The sequence below is a fragment of the Carassius carassius genome, chromosome 35 (assembly GCF_963082965.1).
Source record: "Carassius carassius chromosome 35, fCarCar2.1, whole genome shotgun sequence".
In the NCBI taxonomy this organism is placed as follows: Eukaryota; Metazoa; Chordata; class Actinopteri; order Cypriniformes; family Cyprinidae; genus Carassius; species Carassius carassius.
The window spans coordinates 20,762,756-20,789,645 of NC_081789.1; the positions used below are offsets into that span (position 1 = coordinate 20,762,756).

The following is a 26,890-nucleotide window of genomic DNA, read 5'->3' on the forward strand; positions in this document are numbered from 1 at the left end:
CGCTCTGTAACATCTTATGGTTGTCCCTTGTGGGGTTTGAACCTAAAACCTTTAAATAACTAGCCCAGATATATTTACCCGTTACTTCATCCCCAACCAGTTCTGTTACAACCCAGATTTAAAGTGTAGTCCTTGATCTTTCCTTGATCTTTCTAACCCTCAAAAATGCTCACAGATCCCCTCTGTGAACATACAGGCTGTGACTCTTCAGAGTTTCCTGTGGGGGGGTCATAGGAAAGTCTCATTTTGTACAACCTTGCCAACCCGCTGAGTAACAATTCTCTGTGTCCTCTGTGGGAGTTGGTTCTCATCCCACGCTTTCGTTTCATTCATTCAAATCCATTTTCACAAGATGATGATAGATTGTAATAGTGGCCTTGGCACAAGTAGTCATGCCCAGATTCACAAGTGCCTGTAAAGAGAAATATCTTATGTTTTTGTGTGGTGGTTATGAAGCAGGGAAAACGTTCATGGTTTGGCATGTCCAGCAGGATGCGTACTACACTTCTGAAATGAAAGATTTGAAAGATTTACATTGATACTTTTTGTGCCTTTATTTTTAACCCACAAACTTCATTGCCAAACCAACAAACCAAATAGTTTTTCATGGTTTTCGCCTTTTACGTTTTAACAATTGAAGTTTCCAAAGCACAATTATACGGTTTTCTTTGCATCAACAATGACTTGATTTATGCGTGAACAAAACAACTGAGACTGTTCAGTTCATAACTTTGAGCTGATTGCCTGTCAGAAGCACTTTCCTCTTGATGACTTATGCATAAATTATGCCTTTTCTCGTAAAGTTCCCATCATGCGTCTGTCAAAATCTTTTAGAAACCACTGTATGAGCCTAGAAAGTTCAGAACCAAAGTACAGAGAGCAATTACCAAAGCACTGAGGGATGTGTGTCTCCTTGTACTGATGGACTCTTTGTTTGTTTGTCAGTGGGAGGAGATCAGTGTTATGGATGAGAGGAACATTCCTATGAGGACGTACCAGGTGTGCAATGTAATGGAAGCCAATCAGAACAACTGGTTGCGCACTGGACTGATCCAGCGAGAAGGTGCTCAACGTGTCTACGTGGAGATCAAATTCACTCTACGTGACTGCAACAGCCTTCCGGGAGTCCCTGGGACCTGTAAGGAGACGTTTAATGTGTACTACCACGAATCTAACAATGCCGTCGCTGCACCTTTGCGGCACATTCGAGAAAGCCAATATGTCAAGATTGACACTATAGCGGCTGATGAGAGCTTTACGCAGACAGACGTTGGAGATCGTGTCATGAAGTTGAATACGGAAGTGCGAGACATCAGTGGTCTCAGTAAGAGGGGCTTGTACCTGGCGTTTCAAGACCTGGGTGCTTGCATTGCTCTGGTGTCGGTGAGAGTCTTTTATAAGCGCTGTCCTCTGGCAGTGCTCAATTTGGCCCGGTTCCCGGACACAGTGACGGGTGGCGATTCAGCACTGGTGGAAGTGCGTGGAACTTGTGTGGAGGATGCGGAAGAGCTCGAGGCACCACGGATGTTTTGCAGTGCTGACGGAGGTTGGCTGGTGCCCATCGGCCGCTGTGTGTGCCGGCCAGGATTCGAGGAGGTAGACGGACACTGCCAACGTAAGTATTATTGCTTTAACTATCTCAAATGATTGCCTTAGAAAATATCAACATTATTGTGGCTAACTGGGTAAACATGCTCTTGATCTATAGCGGGCCTCTTTGAAATGAATAGTGTGACCACAATAGTGGTTTTACAGTGCATTGCAAAAGTGACCACATCCACAGCTTCTTTATAGGTTCTTTCTGCTTGTGTTAGCATTATACTATTGGTTGCGTAACAGAAACTTGAGGTTATTCAGTTAAAAACTGTAGCAAATAGGGTCAAAGGTTTTGTCTTTATTCAAAGACAAAGTTCAAGAGTGCTTTAAAGCAATCTAATGATTGGATGGAAGAGATTAAGATGGATTATTGTTAGATTATAGAAATGTGACCGCATCGCTTGATCCTATAGTTGAACAATAGATAAGGATGGGTAGGTAACGGGATGAATAGATGAGTACAGTAGTTGTGTAAGTAGGGTTGGGTACCCAAGCCCAGTACGGCACCGGTACCTATGTAATAGTTATGTACTAGAATCGAATCAGAACACAGATTTCGGTGCCATGCCTGAGCGATCGATTTAAATATTTATCCTCTGGTTCTCCGAAATGGACGTAGGAAGCATCATCACCGGCACCGCACGTGAAAAATTATTTTCAGACGGAGAAAATTAACATAACCTCAAGTCAGAAAACTGTAATAATACAAATATTTGTAGTAATGAGAGTGTCCATGTTGTTTTCACATTCCGACTTAAAAGCACAAACATGCAAATGAGAGCATCCGAGGAGCACGTGAATGCAGCAATTACACTTGCTCTGATGGCAGCAGGTAGCCTTCTATTAATTAAGCTAAACATGCTTAAATTAACATGCCTAAAGCTAAACTTCCCTTGTATTCACATTTCTAAACTATTAATTATTATGAAAATACCAGAGATGGCTTGAATAACACAAATAAACTATATTGTCTCAGTAGAGTGTTTATTGTCTTTGTTTTATCATTTTATATGTTCTGTTTACTCAGTTACAGCTACAATAGCAATGCCTTTGTCCATATAAGGGATTTCCTGGAGGGTCATGAGTTCCGCTACTTCTGTGACTGGATTTGTGGAGTTACTGTGCGAGGGCGTCTTATGGCATCCAGTATGAATGAAACAGACAATTGTCTGTTTATAGTGAAAATAGCCAAATCTTTTATTTTGGGGGAATTTTTATTTAAAGCTATAAATGATGGAGCCGAGATAAGATAGATAGATAGATACAAGATAAATAGATTTTATACTTACCAACAAAAAATCCATTAAAAGGAGAAAATGCTAGATATAACCTTGCAAATTAAGCTACCCCCCTCAGAAAGGTAGAATGCAAACTTTATTATCGCATGTACATGGTAAGAGGGTAAGCTCAGGTCTTCACTGTTCTTTTCATCTAAGAAGGTGCTAATGGCTTCATTAATGCAGCTTGTTTTTTGCCAAGACGAGGGTTGCACTGTAATTATTATTATTATTATTATTGTTATTCTTTTGCTTTTGTTTCTTTCCTCTCCTTTGGTTTTTCAAAACTCTGTCGCACCTCAGCCACTGTTCAAGGAACTTGCTCATACGCCACCCCAGGACTGAGAAAGCTGCAGCTTTTAAATATTCATTCAGCCATTCTGGACTGTTTTCTTGTGGATGGAAGTGTAGATCAGGAAGGAGGGGGTTTGGACAGGGAACATTTGAGTGGCATGACTTGGAACTAGACTGGAGAGATGGGGGTGGGATATTCATCACAACCAGTTCAGTGCTCTTTGGTTTGCACCACAGCTGATAGAGTACCACAGCTCATGTCAATGATTGTATCTGTTAATTTTCCTGTTAGGCGTAAGCCAGGTTTAATAACCCTTCTTGACTGTGTGTGGTTAAGATAGTGGTGGGAAAGAGAGAAACCAAAAGTTAGGGCTTGATATATCCAAAGGCCATTTTAAAAATTAGCTAATAATGTTTAGCTTACATAACGTGTGATAGTTTTCCAAGCAGAGAAAAACATACATGCAAAAAGATAATTTATACTGCCATATAGATAATCTCAAAGCTACTGGTCTATAGAGTCTATATACTTAATTGTCTTAATCAGACAATTGTATTTTTGGTGTTTGCATGCAGCCTGTGATGACATCACATTAGAAAAAGACTTTATATTGTAATAGTACTCAGTTTACCTCGATACTTTCTATTCAAAGAATTTCATCTTTTTAAACTCCCTCAGGGGTAATATAATTTGCTGTGGCACAATAGATTCAGCTCAGTGCCCGCAAGAAACATTCAGCACCAGTGTAAAAAGAGGAGCATTTTGCAACCATTCATTACTGAGAGTGATTGAGACTGGGCTGTATCTCAAAAATAACCTCAAAATAAAAGATTTACTCCGACTGCAATAAGAAATTGGTTAATTTATACAAGCCGGGTCAGCTGACAAAACATTCATTTCTCTCTGGCTCCAACAGCTCATTCAGAAACAGAACAATGCCATGCAAAATGACTTGAAGTGAAACGGCTCGTGGTTTGTTTTCACCTTGCGGTCTCGCTGTGGGTTCTGGAAGTGCATGCTGACGCTGGCTTTCTCCACTTTTCATACTGCAAGGGCTTTTATTTTCACTGTTAACAGCATTAGCAGAAGGACGGAAGTATTATATCTAAATTTAAGCTAGTGTTTAACAACCGATTCTAATTTTTCCTTTCTCTTTCCCATTCTTCCTACATTTTCCTCATCTATTTTTTTCTACCTTTCTTTTTTTGTTTCTTCATTTCGTCTCGCAGATTCTTTCTAAATCTTCCAACAGCACCTCAGTCTAGCCCACTTACTGCTCAATGTCGACCCACAAGGCCATATAGAAAGACAGTGAAAAATAGAGGGAGACGACTACTGTTTAGATACGTCTTCTCCCACAACCTCGGCTCAGTGAACTGCCTCTTATATTTATCTCTTCCATTCTTTTCTTTTCGTCTTATTGTGGCAGCTCTCGAACGCGCTCCAACAGAAACCCCCTTCCATCCATTCTGGTTTAACACTTTCTCCTGCCATCCGTAGATTCATCCTATTTTTTCTCTTTCATTCCATTCTCCATATCCTCTCTTAACCCTTCAGTGTGTGAAAGTATGTTGTAAACTCTGATAACTTGTATCAAGTCCATTCACAGGGGCTGTTCATTCTTACCCGTATATCTCTGTGTACAGCGCTTTTGTGTAAAATCAAGCGCTTTTGTTGGATGTAAATGGTCTTTGAGTGGATTGGTGGTGCACATCAGCTTCTGAGTTTGGGTCTGGCATGAGGTCTGACCCGATGACCCCCTGACTGTTAGCATGCCAGCTGAAGATGGGCACTCTCTTCTGTCTCCCGAGGGGTATTTTCTACAACGCTAAGCTCACACGGTTGTGGCTGAATGGAGTGTTTTTCATCGGGGCAGGAGCGGCAGAAATGAGCTCTTTGTTACAGTAATCTCACTGTTAGGAGCTCTGGAGTGTCTTCCTCCATAGGATTTGAGCTGAGAAACTGGGTCATGGGATTGTCGGCACCCCAATGGAGATTCACAGTGAAGGCGGCTTTAGAAGATGAGCGTGTGTGTGTGTGTGTGTGCTCCAAAACCAAATTTTGGAGTGTAGATTGGAGAGGTTAACATGGTTAAGAGACCTGAGCTTTCCACACACTGCTGCTGTTCATCTTTATAGGGGCTCTAGTAATCACGTACTTAGACGTTTAGTTCGTTTTCCACATCTGTAATCCTCACCACGTGATGCTCGCCTGCAGGGTGACAGCATGATGCTGGAATTGCAGGAGTTTATTTTCGGCCAGTGATTTTGTAACACGGACAGAGTCACCCTTCAGCTCACCCACATAAACCTTCTCTACAGCTTTTGTTGGCTAAAGAGTGAATGGGTATTAGGAAAAGGGGAAATTTTAGTTTTTTGGCTTTTATGGACACACTCAAAAAAAAATTTATTTTTGCTATTTGTTCAATTTCATTAATTAAAATGAGCACATACAGCACAACTCTTGGTAAAAATGGTCCCAACTTAGGACAGTTTAGAGCAATGGTTCTCTACCTTTTGACTATACACAATAATATTTGCAAGGTCCATAACTTTTTCAGTTTAAGTTTTTGTATTTTTTATTTTTTTTAATCACTCTTAACTTCTACCTAATGACATAATTTAGACCTTATGGATAACTAAAAAAAAATATTTATTTTGAAACATGAAATATTCTTTTTAAAATTCCTATGGAGATTTTAATAAGTTTCATGATTTCTCCAGGTCCAGAAATGACCTTGACCTCCAGATAAATGCAGCCTTGGTCAGCATAAGTCTTCTTAAAAAAAAAAAAAAAAAACAGAAAATTCCAAATATTTGACCTGTTGTGTATTGTTATAATAAATATCATATTATATTAAATCATATTAGACACTGAAGTAGGGACCCTTGAGACCTTTCTATTTATATATCATTTGGTTAAAAAAAAAGAAGAAAAAAAAAACCATGCTGTATTTGGTTGGTACTGCCAGTGAATCTGACCACAAAACATGCCTGTGGATATTTAGGTTCCTTAACACATGAAGCGTGATACACTGTTTCTGCACTATGGGCATACATACATAGATATACTGAATCATTTAACCGTCACTGGTACATGCTGATAGCCCCTACAGCTCAGTGAACCATGAAGCAGCCTGTTCAACATTCAGCCCAACTCAGTGACCTGAGCTGTTTTCTTCCCCCATATGCTTTTGAGCTCTCTGCATAGCATATTGCTAGCTGCTCATTGCCAGTTTGGAACTGTTTGTATAAGCTGCATCAAGTGCAAGTTTTTCTTCCAACTGAGAAGCTTTTATTGGCAAAGACAGCTTAAGACATCTGCAATAGCCATTTAATTTACCCTTGATAATAATATTATTTCTGGAACAAATTTTTAAAGAAGATAAAGATGCTCATGTGTTGCTACACTGCCAGCAAGTTTGGATGCACTCGACTGAATTGATATTCTCGTGATCTTTAAAACCTAATGATTAAATGCTTGAAATTAGTTTTGTGGACAAATCTAAATTGTGCCTGCATATAAAATTAAACCTTCACAAAATATTTTTTAATGTAAAAATATTTATTTAATTATTTTAATGACTATGCAGAGCTGTATTTCATTTTATTTTAATCATTACATTTAACTGTGTAAAAATCATAAAGATTTATGCTGTTTTTATTAGTGGCTTCTAGTTAATCAGTTGCCGACTAAAATGTCTAGCCATCTCAGCCCTATATCAAACTGTCTAGGACATGTCATCTACCCATTTCTGTACCTCCAGCTGCTGTTCGGATCAATAGCACTTTAGTAGCCGATAGTAAACAACATGGAATAAGCTGTCAGTGGATGGCAAAGTGCCAATCTGCAATTTAGGCTCACGGTCCAACTGTCATAACACAGACGATTCATGATACTTGTTTTCTTTCGCGTGCAGTTGTCTCTAAGGAAACTGCAGAACATGTTCAAGTTTCAGATTTCTGGCATGCTGAGATCTGGGCAGAGTAAAATATAAATGACACCCAAATCAAACGCTGATGGAAAACAAGTGATGGTATTGACAATTACATAGCGCACAGACTTAATTCTCCGATGGTGTCTTCGTAGGTTTAAGGGTTGTGGAGTTTTGAGATTTGACATTTCTTTCTCGGAAAGCAGTAAAACCGAGACCGTTGTGAGCTCTGCTGGACAACGTCAGGATGACTACCAGATGTAGCCGGTGGGTTTTTTTCGTCCAGCTGCTGGGTCTTGGGTGTGGACCCCTGTAGGAAAGACAAACGCAGGAATAGAGACTCTCCACAGCCAAAGCATCAAAGACTCCATCAAGAGCGCCATCAATTATACACGGACATTGACAGCTTACAGAACTCTAAAATTTCATCTAGGGAGTTAAGCACATCGTTGAATGTTCCTTTTCTGTCTACAGGATGAATTTATGAATGTTTTTGCATGCGTTTAGTAGAAGTTGTATTTCACAGTCTGTAAAACTGACAGTCTGGCTTCACAGTTTTTCTTTACTGAAAAGGAAAAATGTTAAGGAAACTAGACATTTCTTCCTCATTCCTTCCAATCACCCGCAGTTTAAAAGTCACAATAGGCCTGTTATTCCTATTTAAAATATTACCATTATGATTTCTATAGAGAAATTCACAAATCACATTATAACTGTAATAGAGGACTGCGATTTTCACAATGTTTGGTCAAATTAACCATTAAAAAAACATAATGGGGTCTTGGGTTGATAAGGGGTTCAGTATGGTCAGTTTCCACTTGTTCCTATGTTTTCTGGCATTGTGTTGTGTTCTTTTCTGATGATGCTTCACAGTGACATTGTAATGGGATTTGTTTCTACACCTGTTCTGTCTCTCAATGGCATTCCGATATCTTTTTCCAGTTTGTGTGTTGAGAAGGAAGGCGGCACGTGGAAGCACCGACACGTGCAACCAGCAGTCATCTTGTATTATTTTTTTCCAAACTCTTTTAATAATTCATCTGGCAGGCTGCAGATGACAAGAGGGCCTTACGACCAGGAGAAACAGTCTGCTGGTTGGCTCAGACTCCTTTATTTAAAGTCAACTTGAATCCATATGGACCCTATTTACTTGATTGCAGTCTTGTCCATGACTCATTAATCCAGTTTTTAAAACTGGTCTTTTTAATCTTTAATCAAATATTCCTTTGCAATGATTATTTTATTTTATTTGAATTGTAATTTATTTTCACATATTATTTAGTTTTATTTAATTTAATTTAATGTAACTTTTATTTTAATTTTTTTTTTTATATAAAATAAGGAAAAATAAGGGGGAAGTCGTGGCCTAATGGTTAGAGAGTTGGGCTCCCAATCGAAAGGTTGTGAGTTCAAGTCCCGGGTCGGCAGGAATTGTGGGTGGGGGGAGTGCATGTACAGTTCTCTCTCCACCCTCAATACCATGACTTAGGTGCCCTTGAGCAAGGCATCGAACCCCCAACTGCTCCCTGGGCGCCGCAGCATAAATGGCTGCCCACTGCTCCGGGTGTGTGCTCACAGTGTGTGTGTGTGTTCACTGCTCTGTGTGTGTGCATTTCGGATGGGTTAAATGCAGAGCACAAATTCTGAGTATGGGTCACCATACTTGGCTGAATGTCACTTCACTTCACTTCACTATATGTAATTTTACAATTTTCTGCCTTAGGCCACACAAGCTATTGAATGACTGTTGAACGATTTTAACAAACTCCACACTACATTTGTCAGATTTTGGAGTTAAAAGGGTTTTTGTGTTTTTATTTTATTTTATTTTATTTTATTTTATTTTATTTTATTTTATTTTATTTTATTTTATTTTATTTTATTTTATTTTATTTTATTTTATTTTATTTTATTTTATTTTATTTTATTTTATTTTATTTTATTTTATTTTATTTTATTTTATTTTATTCCTTAGGCCACATGACATTAACTGGTTTTTAACACAGTCTACGCTACTTCCCCCCCACTTGTGGAACATTCCTTTGCACACACAAAAAAAAAAAAACATTAGATTTAGGAGTTTAAAGGGGTTTTCACTTAAATGTTAAGGGACAAAATCACAAAAACTTCACTGTGAATTCTGTTAGAGCGCAATCATGTCTTGGTCATTAAAAGTTCCCACATTTATTCCCACATTTTTAAAGAAGGCGGAGCCACAGGAGAGACCGAAATGAAATATCCAATAGCATTTGCACATGTGTAATGAAATGGAGCCACGATCATTAAAACGAGAGACTGTCTTTCAAGAGGAGCCAGTTTCCAGTGCTGATTCAGAGTCTGGCACTGACTGGTTTAAAGACCTGGTCTAAGTTTGTGATTACAGACCTGTACAACCTCACATCTCCCATGCAAATCTGGATTTTACCATCAACCTCTATGATTATAGAGGACAAGAATTTTCTCAAGCAAAATTCTAGACCGTGGGAGGCTTATTAAATAGATCAATATGAATAAATCTTTTTGATTTTTCATGACACAGAATGTTAAAAGAAAACAGGAGTACAAGGGAGACTTCAGCAGCTATTTTAATGGCTGTTCTGTGTTCAGAAATAATGCATTGCTTTTGAAACTCAGTTTGAAGTAGTTTTATTTTATATTCCTGTGATTTTAAATTGATGTAGTGAGGCTGTAGCTTTGTACGCACGCACAGACAGCAAGAAAAAAGGCACGGGTAAGCGGAGAAGAATTCGTTTTTATTGCTACTTTTCTCACATGTATGGATAATCTCTTTTTTTATAGCTCTCCACCCAAGAACTGTGGTCAGAGGCTCCCCCTGTGCTTGCTCTGTAGCTCACGCCACTGAAATAACAGCAAGACCGCCAGTCTCCAAACACACCTGCTTTTAATTTCGACCCCACTGATTACAAAGTCTGCAGGAAAACTCAAGTATTGAGTATGCTTTAAGTTTGAGTAGAATGGACTGGATGCAAACCACATCTAATATGTTGTTCCCCAAGTACTGATGCATTTCTAAGATTAAAAAAAAAGATAAAAAATTTTTTTTTGTGCATTAGCACCTTAGAAAGCCCTACAGTTGTTGTTGTTTGATAGAATTTTTTTTTTTCATTTTTTGAAATTACCTTTCCAGAGTTATTTTCAAATCCAAAACGTAAGCATTTGGGTTGTTGGACTATAAAACAAGTGAATAAAAATCCTATAGACTTAAACTGAAGCAGCCATATCTAGGGACCAGATTTGACTTTGGTAACTAAGCAGCCACCTACTAATTAAAACACCCTAGCAACTATGTATAGCTATAGTAATACGAACATGTACTTCTCACTTTTGTAGAAATCTAGTTATTTCGTAAGTGCTTATTGGACGTTTATTCGTAGGCTCCGCAATCATTCGCAAGTTGTTTTATTGTGTGCATGACTCTTCTTGAAAAATCAGCTGTAGGCGGAATTGATGGTTAATGGAGAATTGCAGAGCTTCACTTTTGGATCATGATAAAGTTGTCCACCTTGCTTCTAACAGTTATTTCATGGGATTAAGTAGACGTTTTGTCTATGGCTCAAGTGGACGTTATATGCCACTTGGTTGATAGGATGTTCCAGCTAGGAGTACCAGCAAAGCCTTGGAGATTGGTTCTGTCACGCTGTGCATGATGGATGGAAAGTGGGGAAATAGCCTTCAGAAAGAAAGGGCACTCCAGGGAGATTGAGAGCAGATTGAGACAAAGAAGAAATCCATCAGTGGAGATGCTTAAACCCTCTCTTGACACATCTGAGGTAATTGGACAGGTATTTTAGATGCTGGAGGCCAGGTAGAAGCTGTGTTACGTGACTTTAAGCCATTTGTGCAACCATGGTTATTGAAGAAGCTAAAGTGTTTGACCTCTGAGAAGGTCTGACATCCTCTCTTGCTTCTGGGATAAACTCTTTCCATAATCTTCCAGTTTAAAGGGTTAAAGATGTGGTTTAGGCCCGGAACAGGCTGGTGCTGTGTGAATATTGTGAATAACCTTTTAGCTGTGTTCCTGGCGGGTGAGCTCTGAGGAAAGTCTGGCTCTACCATTCTCCAGTCGTCAACCTGGTTGGGTATGATTTTTTTTCCTTCTCCAAAAATCAATGCTACATTGCCTAATGGCCACGGTAAAAATGGCTGAAAAGACTTTAAAAAGTCTCTTCTGTGAAACCGGATGCTAAATCAATACAACGCTATAATCACCAGAACACTTCCATTCCTATAGGTGAGATCGAGGTGAGCAAACATCAAAGTCTAGATGTAAGAAACGGAGCTTCACTGATCATTACGCCAACGCTTTCTTAGCGCCTTTTTGGTCAGCCATCAAATTTTATGTTGTATGCATAAAAGAGAATGCCATATGATTATACTTCAAAATACTAATGTGAGCTAGTCTAGAGGAGCCCATATTTGCCGTTTGAAGGCCAAGCACATGAAACATGCCTCTGAAGGTTGGCTATTTAAAGTCCTTTGAAAGTGTTTGAGATGCTAACATTTCCAAGCGCTTTTCTTTGCTTTAGTTTGTACGAATCCTTCAATACGTGTGGATAAAATTTCACTCTTCAATCCCCCTGGAGTTCTACTATTTAAGTCTTGATTCACACTCAATGAAGGGAACGTTTTGGAATTATGTTGCCATGGAAACTAGTACATAAGCCTGTATCCCTAGGTAATCGAATGCGCGGATCCTGTGGGTGCGGGACCCTGCGGTCAGCGTTCCACTGACCTACCTTTGCTACGCTGTTCTGCTTTTCTGAGTAGGTCCGCAGTGCTGTTAAATTGAAAAGGGCACCTGAAGTGCTGGAAGCAGGGATGTCACTTTTACCATCTCACTCTCCCCCTCCGGGGGGAAGAAAGTCAGTCCGTCTGTCTCCCATATCTGAGAAAATCTCCCTTCATCTTCTTCATTGAAGACTGGTGTGCATAGTAGCCTAACTGGATTGACTAGACACGGATGTCATGTTCTTTTTTTGTTTTATTTTATTTGTGAAATTGTATTGTCTGTCCGTACAAAATGTACGGGGCTGATGCCATTGTATTAGATTGTAATATTATGGTATTTTGAACACAATAATAGATTTATGTTTGACATAAATTATGCCTCAGATTTTTTTCCTCTTAATTCATAGTAAAATGTGACTTGACTGCAGATATATTGTTAAAATTTGTTTAATAAAAAAGCCTTAATTTTCTTCACATTAAATCTTATTAATTTCTAGGAGATATTAAAATAACAGAAAGATGTTAAAGAGATTTGAAAATTATATTGTTGTATATTAATTTATTATGTTTTATATAATAAATCTCATGTCCCTTGTTTTAATTTTAATTTAATTCAATTATTTTTTTCTTTTCTTTTATGTATTTCTCTTTCATTAGTTAAATTAGATACATTTTTTTTACTTTTTTTATAAGTTTTCTAGATTTACTTTCATCATCTTAGACTAGATGAGACTTTTCTGAAGTTTCCATTTTAGTTTTCATTTGTAGTATTTTAGGACTACCAAATTCACTTTATTTAAGTTAGCTTTATTGTTTTTTTTAAGCTTCAGTTTAGTTAATTTTTTTCCCATTTCAATTTTTGTTGTTGTTTATTTTTATTCAGTTTTTTAATGAGATGGTAAAGCGATGTCCCTGATCCTTGTGATGGAGAAGGGTCTCTGTTAGGTTTTCAGGTGGAGGGTTGATGTCTATTGATCTGCCTCATTCAATATGAACCAGAGGTTGCAGAATGAGACCGAATGAAAAATACACTAATAGCAACCATTCGTCCCCATGGCCCAGGCATTAAACACACTCTCCAAACATGTCTCTCATCTTCTCCTCACAGAAAGAAAAAAAAATACAAACGCGCCACTGTTCATTTTTCTCCCGCTTGCTTTCTCTTACTTAATTCCCATGATGGTGCTGCTCTTTCTGTCTTTTTGTCTGAAGGTATCATATATAAAAGCTATTGATTATCTTGAGCCAAGTGGACACCAATCACAGCAATGTAAATATTTGATGAGGAAGCCATCTGATATCTCTCTGAGAGAGAGACTTTTCTGTCTTCTGCTCATGAGCAAAAGTACGATTTCAAGTACGTTTGTTCTGTTTTACATTGATTATTTTCCTTTCCCTTTAAAAGACGTTGCATTTTTAATGTTTTGAATAAATTAATAGAAAAGGAGTGTAATTGATTAATAGCTTGGCTATACCAGCACCAAACCAGCATAAACTATCATGTTCACTCATTTTGTTTGACTAAATTAAGATTTCATTATGGTGGACCTTGCTGGAGGATGTTTTCAAGCTTTGGTGATCTCAGATAGACCAATTAATCTAGAGCTTTTCTACTCTCCACTTAGGGGCAAATTACTTCTCCTGAATCTGTCCTTCACAAGCTTTCCATATCCTCTAACATGCTTTCATTTGCGGTTAGCAGGCGTAGTGGAAATCTGCCTTGTTGCTATTGCTCTGGCTTTGACATACTAGACCAGTTGGGTTCCACAATAGGCCAGGCTTTCCAAGGGATTTTTGGTTTGGCACTGAACACACAGAGTGTGCAAAACCATAATACACACATGCTGTTTCATTTCAGGCTTCGTTCCAAACCACCACGGAGACTTTACACCTCTTACCTCAGGTCTTAGTGTATTAGTTCTTCAGGTCTTAGTATATCAGTGTTTTTACACCCCGTGCAGCAGAACTTCACCTCATAATACTGAAGACTATGTTTTAATTCAGAATTATTTAGGTCAGTGAATACTCCCGGATTTGTGGCAGAATTCAGTAAGCCTGTTAGCATAAAGCTTTAGTTAGTACAGCAGTGTAGACATTTGGGAAAAGGGCTTTTTTGAGTGTTTCCACATCTGTGTATATACCGGTACTACTTTTGTAAAGAAAAACAGGAAATATGTATCACATTGAGCTCTGGCTTTAAAAAACAATGGCTTTTTGTATATTTGTGGTCATGTGGATTACAACATTTCTGTAAATATAAGGAGAGCATGGCTAGATAAGAAAATACAGTCAGCGTGACATTGAGAAAGGATAGATTTAGTAATTTCACACTGTGGAAGAATGAAAAAATAGACGTTTTTCCTGTTAACAGCAGTATTAATTCTGCTGGTCCCGGATTAGTAGAAGTAGAAGCATTTAGAGCAAATTCTTGTTCCTTTAATCTCTCAGAAAGATCTCCCGCTGAGAGGGTCTTATCTTTACTAAAGCATTATCTGTTTCATGCTTTCTCACTCTATGTGTGTGTGTGTTGCTGTGTTTGTGTGGCTGTGTCAATGGTTTTAGATCAAGATAGATGGAGAAATCTTTGTCATTCGAGTTGAAGAAAGCCTACCTGAAATAATTTTTAGGCCAAAAAATAAACTCCAAAATATTAAATAACAAAAATAAACTAGACTGGTGAGAAAGATTATGGCATTTACATTATTTTATCTCCCATTAAAAGACACTTCTGCTCATGTTTTGACTCGTTTGACCTTTTCACGCTTCATACTTGCAATAAACCGCTGTTGATTGGTTGGTGGGGAACTGAAAGATGTTGATTAATTAATTAAGAGGGACAGCTGTCTTATTGATTATGAAACATCTCCGGCCGTTAATTAAAGGTAATGTGGTGGTAAATCAGAGCATCAGTTAATGGATTGTCAGAATTTGAAGTGTAAATTCTAATGTGTGCAATGTAATTCTAATTCTATTGATTATTAATGGGATTTTTCTGGCCCCTGTAGTGAACATCATGTTGAAAAAATATTATATATATATATATATATATAGAAAAAATAATGATATGATTGAGAGATAGAGAGAGAGCGAGAGAGAGAGAGAGAGAGAGAGAGAGACCACCATGGCTGGGATGCAATCCTTTTTGCATAGTTTATTAAATATGGTGTATATAAGAAATATAGCATGAAGCGTGTGAATATTAACTTCTCTCATGAAGCTGTCTTGGAGTCGAAGACAGCATCTGTGTTTGAGATATTAACTACAGTGTAAGTTGAGCCACTTAACATTGTTAAATTTACAAACAACACCTCTCAAAACTACATCCACCTCTAACTGCATCTCAAAGCTGCCATCACTCTTCACTCCATTAACACGGTCCAAAGTTCAGTATTAGTCACTTTGAAAAGCCTCTACTGAAAAGGGAAATATGTTGGAGGCATTGTGCTGTGGCTGATAAGAACTGACATGTTTGGGATGTGTTTGCAGAAATATAGGGTTTGCTTTTAGTTCAGGGGCATCATGGGAGTCTGGCACGGTGTCCCTGAGGGGAAGTGCTCTAATGCATACACGCACACACCAATCACACTTACTCAGCTCCAACTTAACCCAGGCCCCACACACACAGAAAACACGGCCGCCACGTGCCTCCAGTCAGGCTAATGCTGCAGCGGGATGTTAGTTATGCCTCGCTGAAGAAAGTGACGAGAGCTAAGAGGAAACCTCCCTCAGATAACATCACAAAAATCCTCTCTTCAGATTGCTTACTTTTTTTTCCCTTTTGTAAATGAAACGAAATAACTTATAACCTTAGTGATTTATTGTAATGATTTTTTTCAGTTTTATATAAAAATACACCAGAAACATAATTACAATAAATTACTTATTATAAGAAATAGACAGTGTGTATGTTTATATGTATAAGTGTATATACAGTTGAAGTCAAAAGTTTACATCTTGCAGAATCTGCAAATACTATTGTTAATTATCATACCAAATTCATGATGTTGTTTATTTACTACTGACCTGAATGAGACATTTCACACATAAGATGTTTACGTATAGTCCACAAGAGAAAATAATTATTGAATTTATTAAAATTACCCCGTTCAAAAGTTTACATCCCCTTTATTTTTAATACTGTCTGAATGATCCACAACCAATTTTTATTTTTTTATTATTATTTTTTTTAGTGATAGTTGTTTGTGAATCCCTTGTTTGTCCTGAACAGTTAAACTGCCTGCTGTTCTCCAGAAAAATCCTTTAGGTCCCACAAATTCTTTGGTTTTTCCAGCATTTTTGTGTATTTGAACCAAGCGGCAACCTCCCGCTCTCTCTCGTGAAGCCAAGGAAGTGACTAAAGCTGTAATTCATTGCCTGGCCGCTGGAGACTGGCTGCAAAAGGGAGTCAATCCCATAGACTCACCATGTTAAAATGCCCAACTTTACAGCAAAAAAAAAACATGTTTACAGCCTAGTGCAAAACATGATTTTGGTCTATATAGCTAATTTTGCCCTTTGTGTCAACTGTGAGGGAGGTGAATTTTTTTATAACTCATCCGTTTAAATTATATTAAGACTTAAAGTTCTGCATAATTAAGGGCGTGGCCACTTGAGTGACAGGTGGATTACCGCTGCTCACAGTGCCGTGGGCGTGGTCCACTAGGTGGGCGTGGCTTCAGCAACCAGCTCCCGTCTTTTTGCCCATTTTCAATAGTCCGGGAGAGTCGCGCGGTGACGCGCTGCCAAGATGGCGACGGCTCGCTCTGCACACGTTGAGCTTCAAAAACGCACTTCAGGAGTCTACGGGTGACGTCACAGACACTACGTCCATGTTTTCATACTGTCTATGATTTGAACCCTTTCCAACAATGACTGTAGGATTTTGAGATCCATCTTTTCACACTGAGGACAACTGAGAGACTAAAATGCAACTCTTACATAAGGTTCAAACACTCACTAATGTTCCAGAAAGAAAAAACGGGTATTAAGAGCCAGGGGGTGAAATCTTTTGAACAGAATGGAGATGTGTTCATGTATACATCTATCTGTCTTTTAATATTTAACATATTTATTATTTATACTTTTATGTATTATATATAATTTCTGTAATTTATTATAATAGAAATATTTCTAAATATGAATACAATCACATTTTTACCCCTTCTTCTTTGATAGCTTGTCGGTCAGGCTTCTACAAGGCCTCTGCTATGGATGCATACTGTGTGAAGTGCCCCCCACACAGCTACTCCCACCAGGACAAGGCCTCTGAGTGTGTGTGTGAAAGAGGCTTCTACAGGGCTGAATCAGACCCTCGCTCTATGGCGTGCACAAGTAAGTTGAGGATCTTGTGGCTTTCTAAATATTAATTAAAATAAAGCATTGAAACATCTCGTTCATTATTGTGTTTTGATGATTTCATTTGGTTAAGTGCACAACTGATGTGCTTTACTTGTGTGAACATTCATCAGGACCACCTTCGGCACCCGGCAATCCCATTTCCATGGTGAACGAGACTGCAGTCACTCTAGAATGGAGTCCTCCTCGTGAAAGTGGTGGACGTGGAGATGTCACCTACAGTGTCCACTGCAGGAAGTGCTCTGGAGAAGCAGGGGCTGCAGGAGATGGTGAGAAGTGTGTTCCCTGTGGCAGCAGTCCGCATTTCAACCCCAGGCAGTTTGGCTTGATGCACCCCAGAGTTCTGGTGACAGAACTGCAGCCTCACACCAATTACACCTTCAACATTGAAGCCCTGAACGGAGTGTCGGATCTCAGCCCCAGTCCACGTCATCTAGTGTCCGTCAACATCACCACCAGCCAGACAGGTGAGATTTCACACATCTAAATTCTGTGTTTCTCTATAAAATGATTTTTTTCTGCCTATTTGTAGCCTTTGATTTTCAAAGCTTGTATCTGAATGCTAATTTATGATGATTATTTTAAGAGATCAGGTTACTTGCGAATTAATTTTATTCTGTTGTTGAAAATAAAAGCCAAATGTTGAAATTAATCTTATGAATAAATAATGAAACTTTAATTATTTTATACTGCTCTTATATTACATTTAAGATTGGTATATAATATCAACAATATAATATGTAATAAACTATATGATATAGAATATTAATGTCATAGTTTATAAATAAAGTAATATAAATTTATACATTTAATTAAATACAAATGAAATCAGAAAGTTAATAATTTATTGGGCAATATCACATTTAATGTTTTCATATATAGTATAAATAAGCCATTTATATATTAAAATATAAAGCTGTCTTCATTTCCTCTGAAGGGATATCTTGTAATATGAAGGTTCTATATGATAGACCTTGGCATTAAAAGTCTGAAACATTTCACAAGGACATACAATATTTTTTTCCTTTTTTGGGTCCTTTTCATTTGATATGTGACACAGGTATATTTTATAACTGGCTCTCAGGAGGGTCAGGGATATGTAGTATTCGTTATCCTTTGGAATCTTTAAACATCCTCAGTTAAACGTTTTTCTGCTTGTGCTCTTAAATCTCTGAAGCTGTAGTCACAATTGCTGTCTCCTACTTTTGAATTTTACACGGGTGTGCTGTGCTTCAGTGGGTCCTCTTATATCTCGCCTGACCTTTAAACCCGCACTCTGTGAGCGCCTCAAAGCCTGTCATTGGTCGAGAGGAGGGACAAGCTCTCCTGATCCTGTGATTTAAGTATGATTCAGCTCCTCAGAGAACGAGAGCGAGAGCGAGAGGCAGCGTAATGAGAAGTCTGAGAGGAGAGTCACCCAGGATGCCCGGATCAACAGCCCTTTGCTCTTATGAGAGCTGACATGCCTGTAGTCGTGGAAACGCCACTAGTGGGCGGGGACTGATTGAGGTATACGTAACTGTGATTGGTCTGTATTTCGAGTGCTTGGCCTCTGGTCCACACCGCTTGAAATATTCAAGAGACAATCCGCCGTGTGTCGAGAGGAGGCTTTGCATGATTCGGATATTGATTGATGTTTCGGCGCACATCGGCAGGTGTGTGAGAGGTAGCAAACAGAATATTTATAAATGCAAATTCTGAGGAGACATAAAGTGACAAATACATCAAATAAAGCTGACAGATTCATGACTTCATAAGAACTGAATGCAGAGCCTTTTAATGCTACATATATGAATGTTTAATGATACAGGAAGTATTTGCATTGATCTGTGTTAAAGACGATGTGAAATCGAAATGGAGAGTATTAATTTAATAAAATGTGACATTTGCACTATTTACATTAATGTTTTAGATTTTGGGATCAGTTAAAAAATAATTTTTTTCAGCAAGTAAATTGATTAAAAACAACAACAATAAAGACGTATAATATTACAAAAAAAATCTATTTAGAGTAAATGCTGTTCTTTTTAACTCTATTCATTAAACAATGCTGAAAATGCATCAGTTCACATTTATAGTAAAACATTTTTTTTTTTTCTTGAGCACCAAATCAGTGTATTAGATTGATCTCTGATGGATCATGTAACACTAAATACTGGCATAATCACAGTAATAAATTACATTTTAAACTATATTGAAAATAGAAAAACATTTTTTTAAATTGTATTAATTTTTCCAATTACTGTTTTGATCAAATAAATGCATCCTTGGTTAACATAAGAGTCTTCTTTCAAAAACATGATAAATGGTTTTAGTGTATGAGGGCAAAAGGCAAAAAAGTTAATTTTTTCATTATTACTAGTCATATTAATATTTAGTTTTTGATGTTCACATAATGGTCAGATCATGTTGGCTATATATAAATGCATTATTGTCCTGTTTTAACTGTTTTAACTGCCTCCTACATCTTTTCCTGTGATATTTTGAGACCCTTTTCTTTCTTTACTCTGAACTGAAGCATGTCTGTTCTTTATCTGTGAACCGAACACATGCTGGGATATCAGCGTAGATGTTTGTTTATCACTTTAAGAGTGTTTGTGTGCATACGGCAGTTAGCGGTGTCACTGTGTCAGCGCCGCGCAGCAGATGAGAGTACGCAGAGTTAAGACTTGCACAGCTCATTAAAGATCGAAACATCAGCTCCTTCATTCATCACTAGCTGCCGGGGCCCAAAACGGAGGCCCTCGTTTGTACTCACAATCTGACACCATCATTAGCACCTCTGTCTCTCTCTCTTTCCGCTCAGGGCGGCTCGTGAACACTGCCGTTGTACGAATAGAAGGGCTGAGGTACTCTGGCTGCGTGCCAGCAATGTAGTACAGGGTGAAAATGACTCACTACGCATGCAGAATAATTTATCATTCCTGAAAAAGACGAGATGTGCTCCGCCAGCCCTCTCATACTCTTTAATTAGAAGTGTAATTAATCCTCCTCTTTTACATGGAAATCAATCTCAATTCATCTCTCTCTCTTTCTTTTTCAGTGAGTGTCATCTTAAAGGAAAGGAAGGGCACCGACAGTGTAACGCTGGCATGGCAGGGTCCAGAACCTTCTGACGGGACTGTAGTGGAATATGAAGTCACCTATTATGAAAAGGTTAGATGCTTTGGTGTACGCTGATCTCCATGACCTTTTGGCCCTATGTGAGTCCTTCTTGTACTGATCAGACATATGGCAGCTCACTTTTATCGTACCCTGGGGAGAGACTGTAATGTTAACACAGACATGCTTCATTCGGTCCCAATTAACATTCATGGATCTCCTGTCTGCCAAAAACCATTGAGGTTGTCACATTTTAGACTTGATGACATTATTGTCCATTATAAATCCAATTTTTGCTTTATTCAACTCAAACCGGTTTCGTTTTTTAGGCTGAACAGACAGAAATCTGATATATTTACAAATCCATATGCTATTATGTTTGAAATCAGATTAAAACCTGATCCATGTATATCCAATAAAATTCTCATTCTACATGATCAAATCTGATTTCAAGTAGTTTTTCTGACGTCCTCATTTGAGACGTATTGCATATGTAATGTCATATAAAGTGTGCAATATTTTTGGTAATTGGGTCTGAATAGTAGATAAGACTTTTTTTATGGCTTATAACTGAAAAATATGCATTAAAATTCTGTTGTATTATTAAATATATGAAATATACATATTAAAAATATACTTGGAAATTTAGTATTCAGGATTTTCCCTTTTTTTTTTTTACTTTACTGGCAGATACGCATTCATATAACTAATAAATATATATTAGAATTGCTTTCTAATGTTTATTATATTAAAATACTATTCTGTACAATTGTGTCTAAGTAATTAAAAATACAATTTTAAATCAATTATTTTAAATATGTATATATACTTCAGATAAGGCATCACAATATTATAATGTGCCTTATGAAAAATGCATATTAATTACAAGATACACTAAAGATTATATTTAACAGCGTTAAACTGTTAAGATGAAATCAAAGTGATTGTTAGATGAACACAAATGTAATGTTAATGTAAAAAATAGCAGAAATGAGCGTATCTCCATATAATTCAATTACTGATATGGTACGGACAGTGTTGGGGAGTAACTAGTTACATGTAACGGCGTTACGTAATTTAATTACAAAATTATTGTAACTGTAATTAGTTACAGTTACTACGAAAAAATGAGTAATTAAATTACAGTTACTTATGAATTTTTTAACGATTACAAAGGGGATTACATTTGAATATTTACACACATCCACATACAGATTTAACTGATTTCTTTCCCAAATTGCACTGACTATTCTGAGACATACCGCCCTAATAATTTCCGGGATGCGGAAATACAGTCTGGTTCGTAGAATCTAGTCATAAAAACGGAATGTCTAACGCGGACGGATTATGCCACATTTTGGATTACTATATCAAAAGTAGGTCAGTACACTTGAATCAAAACATGACATGGACTAGTGTCTGTGAATATAAAGCCCCAAAAATGCGATATATAACTTGCACATTCTGCGTGTCTGTGGAAATCAGGCGCGGACTGGACACCGGGAGAACCGGGACAATTCCCGGTGACCTCGCAGCCGATTTTGCCCCACTATTTAATATCATTATTGTATAATTGCCTGCCGAATGTACTAAAGCGATCATTTGCGAATCCGCCATTTGATAATTAAATCTCTAATAAATCATGAATTGTTAGTCATGACTCGCGCGCTCTCCGCGCCTCCGCCAAACGGTTTGGATCAGACTCAGAGTAATCAATGCGAGAGAGAGAGGGAGAATTGAGTGGACTGTGGAAGCGCACAGCTGGAGCAAAGAAGCAGAACTCCTGTTCAGGGTTTCAGGTCAGTTTCATCTGTAAAGATGCTTTTTTGTCTTAGTTTTTTTATTTATTTAATCCAGCAGCAGCACGTTGCTCATCAGTCATCACTCAAAATACTATATAAGGGACATAATTATTATCTGTTGTAATGTTACAGTAGTAATTTAGCTGAAAAAAATTCAGATTTTTTTTATAGGTTTAGGGGGCGCTACGACAGACAACAACACAACCCTTACGAAAATTAACATTTTAATATTGAACTATAAATCCAGAGAAAATGGTTACTATTGTTTAACTGTGATAACCAAAAATGTACAATTATTTTACAAATGTATTTATTTAAAAATAAATACAAATCCATTACTCAAGGTTATTTTACTTTTATATAGGCTAATAAAAGCATGGTTAATTTTTGTAAGGGAAAAATATGGATTATATATAGGATTTTTCTATAAAGATATTGTAGTATTGTAGAGTATTGTATTGTAAAGTAGAGTTTTGTTCAATCTTGAGTATTAAAGTCATGAGAGAGATGGATAACTGGGCAAAATAAAGAGACTGAAGAGAAAAATGGAAGTGAAGGTGCAGTTCAGGAGAGAACTTTTAATTATTTTGCATGTCCCCAAATTAAAGATTTAAAATAGATAAAAAATAGTTTTGTCCATGAATTTGTTTGTATGAGTTTGAATTTTCCAGTCTGATTTTTTTTTCCCAGTCTGCCCCTCCTGTAAATTAATGGCAAAGACATGGTTTCATTTTCTACACATAGGCCTACTGAAGCTCGCAGTGTTTTCAACCTCTGCTGCCTCAATATAGGAGTACACGAGCACATAAACACAATTTCTAGAACTGCTCTATGTCACTTCATGTGCATTTTACTTATTTTGAGAAAACTATCATCATATACAAAGAGACAGCAGTTTAAAAAAAACACCAATGTTTCAGGAGTTTAGTACACAGAATACGTCACATGCTTATTAGATAACTGTATTTAAGTTGATGTATATGCTTTTATTTATTATTCTTTAATTTTCACAAATTTACAAAAGTAATCAAAAAGTACTCAAAAGTAATTAGTTACATTACTTTAATAAAGTAATTGAAAAAGTTACACTACTATTACATTTTAAACAGGGTAACTTGTAATATGTAACCTATTACATTTCCAAAGTAACCTTCCCAACACTGGGTACGGATGTATATCTAGTGCGACTGACTTCTTGTTCAGTTGTTTTGATGCCCCTGTGACACCCTCCTGTACCACTGTACTTGGCTGTGTGGCATGAAAACAGGGTGAAGGGTAATTATTATGATTTATTCAGGTGATCATGGGCTATGTGGCTTTTAGATGGAGCCCACAGATGGACAGGCTTGGCTGCCGCTGTGTCCGCGATCCGTCTGATGCCGCCTGTTTGGCCCATCTTAGATTTAATAGCACCACAGGAAATATGGTCATCCCTCTCTCGCAGGGTGTGGCATTTCTGTCTGGAATGTTAGATTTCCCTAAACGAGCTGCCACGTGCCTCTTTAGTGAAGGGCTTACATGAAGGAAGATGAATGGATATCAATAAGCTGTGAAATACTAACATGAGCACACTGTACGGAATTCTCCCTAGGATTAGACATTGAGAATTGGACAATGAGGCGACAGATCCAAGTCAATAGGATTGATGTCATTTATCTGGATAGATTGAAGTTACTGGAAGCCGAAAAGCAGTTAGGCCCTTAAAAAAATGTAGGAATCTGTGGTTTCTTTTCAGTTCAATCCATCTATGAGAAAAGCATTGTGTTAGTCATTGGCAGGAGGTGCTTGAATGAGCACTAAATTCCATCTGAGCTAATTGCTAATTGGCAGTTGACTGGTTTGAATCCAATCTGCATGCTTTGTTCTCTTGTTCTTCGTTCGTGATTCGACAAAGTTCATCTAGACTCCTGGGGTTGGCAGGACAGGAAGGGATTCAGGTATCATTGTGAGGAATCGAGACATCCATCTTCATTGAAAGCAGCCTGGTTCACTTATTATTCCATTCTTTCCTACTATAGAACCAGCAGGATCAGAATTACACTGTGCTGAAGACCAAATCCAACAGTATGACGGTGGAAGGACTCAAGCCGGGAACCACATACATCTTCCGGATCCGAGCTCGTACAGATGGAGGCTATGGGAACTACAGGGGAGAAATTGAGTTGGAGACGAGCCATGAAGGTAAGTGAAAAACCATCCTTCATGCACCTCCAGAAATGTTTTACCTGTTTAAGATTCCTTGCTTCCAGCAGTGAAGATCTCCTTTACTTCCTGGGGATTGGCAACCGTGTTCTCTGCTAGTTTTAGAGAACTGGCTATGAACTATGAAATCTGATTCTGAAATGTTCACTTTAAAATGGAAAGTTCGGCTCCTGGATGCTGACTGGTTGATACCATATGTGCCAATTGCACAATTTAGTTTCATTACACAAAACACTTGTTCACCATATCACTACTGAAATTACATACATGTAAGACTATATCCAATAGCAAAAGGATATTGATTGATTAATTTACTGCAAAATAACATTCTAATGAAATTCTGTGTGCTTAAAAATTCCCAGTAAGGGTCTTCAGTTAGCTTACAGTTAGGCTAAGGAGCCACAGAAAATTGTAATAAGGCATGCATTACAATTTTAACATGGTTAAGTTTTATTCTTTATCAGAAACCCATTTACACTATTCTTGATTTTGTAGATACCTCTATAATTTCATAATTTGTAAGTGCCACCAAACCCCTGATTTCTTATTCACAGCTGAATATCTTCATAATTTGTTTCGGCCAAACTGTAACCTGTGTCACATGCATGTATTTTTCCATCACATGACGTTGATTGAATTTCCGATCCGCTGCGCACATTGAAAGAGGCTTTGAAATATTCATACATGTGAACACGTTCAATTAGTCCCCTGAGATAGACAAGGCTCCTCACATGCTGCAGTTTGTGCTCTTGCTGCGGTGTTTGAAGTTTGAACATGTAGATTTTCTGTCAGTGTTCCTCTGAATTGTGAGCAGCTTCAGCTGAGAGTAGGCAGAAGCCCCCGCTGTGTTTGTCTCATAGTTTGTGTACCATATGCTACACACCACCATTCTGTGCGCATAATTAGAGGGATGCTTTCTTAAATCTTTTTATTGGAACATTATCTGGGAAAATTCAGGTTATTTTACATCCCTTTGTTTGTTTACTAAAATATTAGTTGTGATTATTTTTGTTTATGATATAACACTTGTTAATGATGTCAGAATAGTTGCCATGGTATTAATAAAGCATTTTTAACAGTTTCTAATTGTGTTTACTATGTGGTACTATTTTCTTAATTATCACAGTTGCTTAGACATAGAATTGTAGATGATAGTAAATAAATAGTAATGTATTAAATCATTTTAAAACATCATATTTGTACTATTAAACATTTTAAGTTACACATTTACACATTTTAAAAATTGAGAAATATATATATATATATATATATATATAATATGTATATATGTGTGTGTGTGTGTGTGTGTGTGTATTTATGCACACACACATTTTTATGCATTCATAGAAATTTTACCTAAAGTAATGAATCTAAACTATGGATATTGGATATGCCAAACTGTGGTAAATTTCCACAAATGCAGAAAGCACTGAAGATAATCGCTGCTTTAATGTTGGTTTCTCTCTATTTCTATTAGATATGCTTGCGGTTGGAGATCCAAACCAGCAAACCATACTGGCCATCTCTGTGGCAGGCGGTGCAGTGCTTCTGGTCTTGCTAGTGGCCTGTTTTGTTGTGAGTGGACGGTAAGAGTAATCTACTATTCTTCTTTAAGCTTTCTCAACTTATAGATTCAGACCATACCTTATTCTTAAAAAAAAATTACTGACCCCAAGCATGCAGCCTTCTGTATGATGAAAAAGCAATTCATTGGCAACTTATACACTGACAGACTTGGATAAATCAGTGCTATTCTGGGTTGTTTAACAGTCAACAAATCCATACAAAAGATGAAGAAACCATGTTTCATTTAATCAGCGAAGAATCGTAAATATAGATGGACAGGATCGAGCAAATGAGATGTTGTGCGTTCAGTGTGTGTATGCCTTTGTGTGTGTACATGTGTGCATTTACACAAAATCAAAATGACACAAAATTGTTTAGCCCTCTGATTACAAAGCGTGATCTGTAGAGATGAAAGCAAACACTTGAGAGAACAATTGAAGAGACAGACATAAGGGAGAAAAGCAAGAGTAGAAGCGCTGTACAGCTGAGAACGAGGGAGCTAATGAAATGGAAATGAAAGGGGGATCTGAAGAGACGAGGAACGGAAAGCAGAAAATAAACCGCTCTCAATGACATGAAATGGTCAGAATGAGTCATGAGCTGATCTTTGTGTAGGTGTGCGGCCCTTTGGTCTTCTCAAAATTTGTTATAAATAAAAAAACTCAAAATTTGTTATAAATAAATATATAAAAATATGAATATATATTTTTATATATATATAAAAAAATATAAATTATTTATGAAATATAAAAGTGTGTATATATATATACATTACTATTTTTAATGTTTAATGTTTTTGAAAGAAGTTTCTTCTTCTCATCAAGCCTGCATTTATTTGATCAAAAATACAGAAAACAAAATGTAATATTGTGATATATTATTACAATTTAAAATAATTGCTTTTAAATGTCTTATACTTTAAATTATCATTTATTTCAGTGATGCAAAGCTGAATTTTTAGGATCATTATCACATGATCCTTTAGAAATCATTCTAATATGATGATTCATTA

The 26,890-nt window shown here is 37.3% G+C and overlaps 1 protein-coding gene across 1 annotated transcript in view; it reads left to right on the top strand.

The window, feature by feature from the left end:
- LOC132116210 (ephrin type-A receptor 3) overlaps positions 1-26,890 on the top strand; it is a 71,951-nt gene that overhangs the window by 17,968 nt on the left and 27,093 nt on the right. The window contains exons 3-8 of the mRNA XM_059524909.1: positions 946-1,615; positions 17,027-17,182; positions 17,320-17,673; positions 20,250-20,362; positions 24,129-24,291; positions 25,790-25,898. Of these exons, the coding sequence (XP_059380892.1) occupies positions 946-1,615; positions 17,027-17,182; positions 17,320-17,673; positions 20,250-20,362; positions 24,129-24,291; positions 25,790-25,898 (1,565 nt within the window). The remainder of the gene's footprint in view (positions 1-945; positions 1,616-17,026; positions 17,183-17,319; positions 17,674-20,249; positions 20,363-24,128; positions 24,292-25,789; positions 25,899-26,890) is intronic.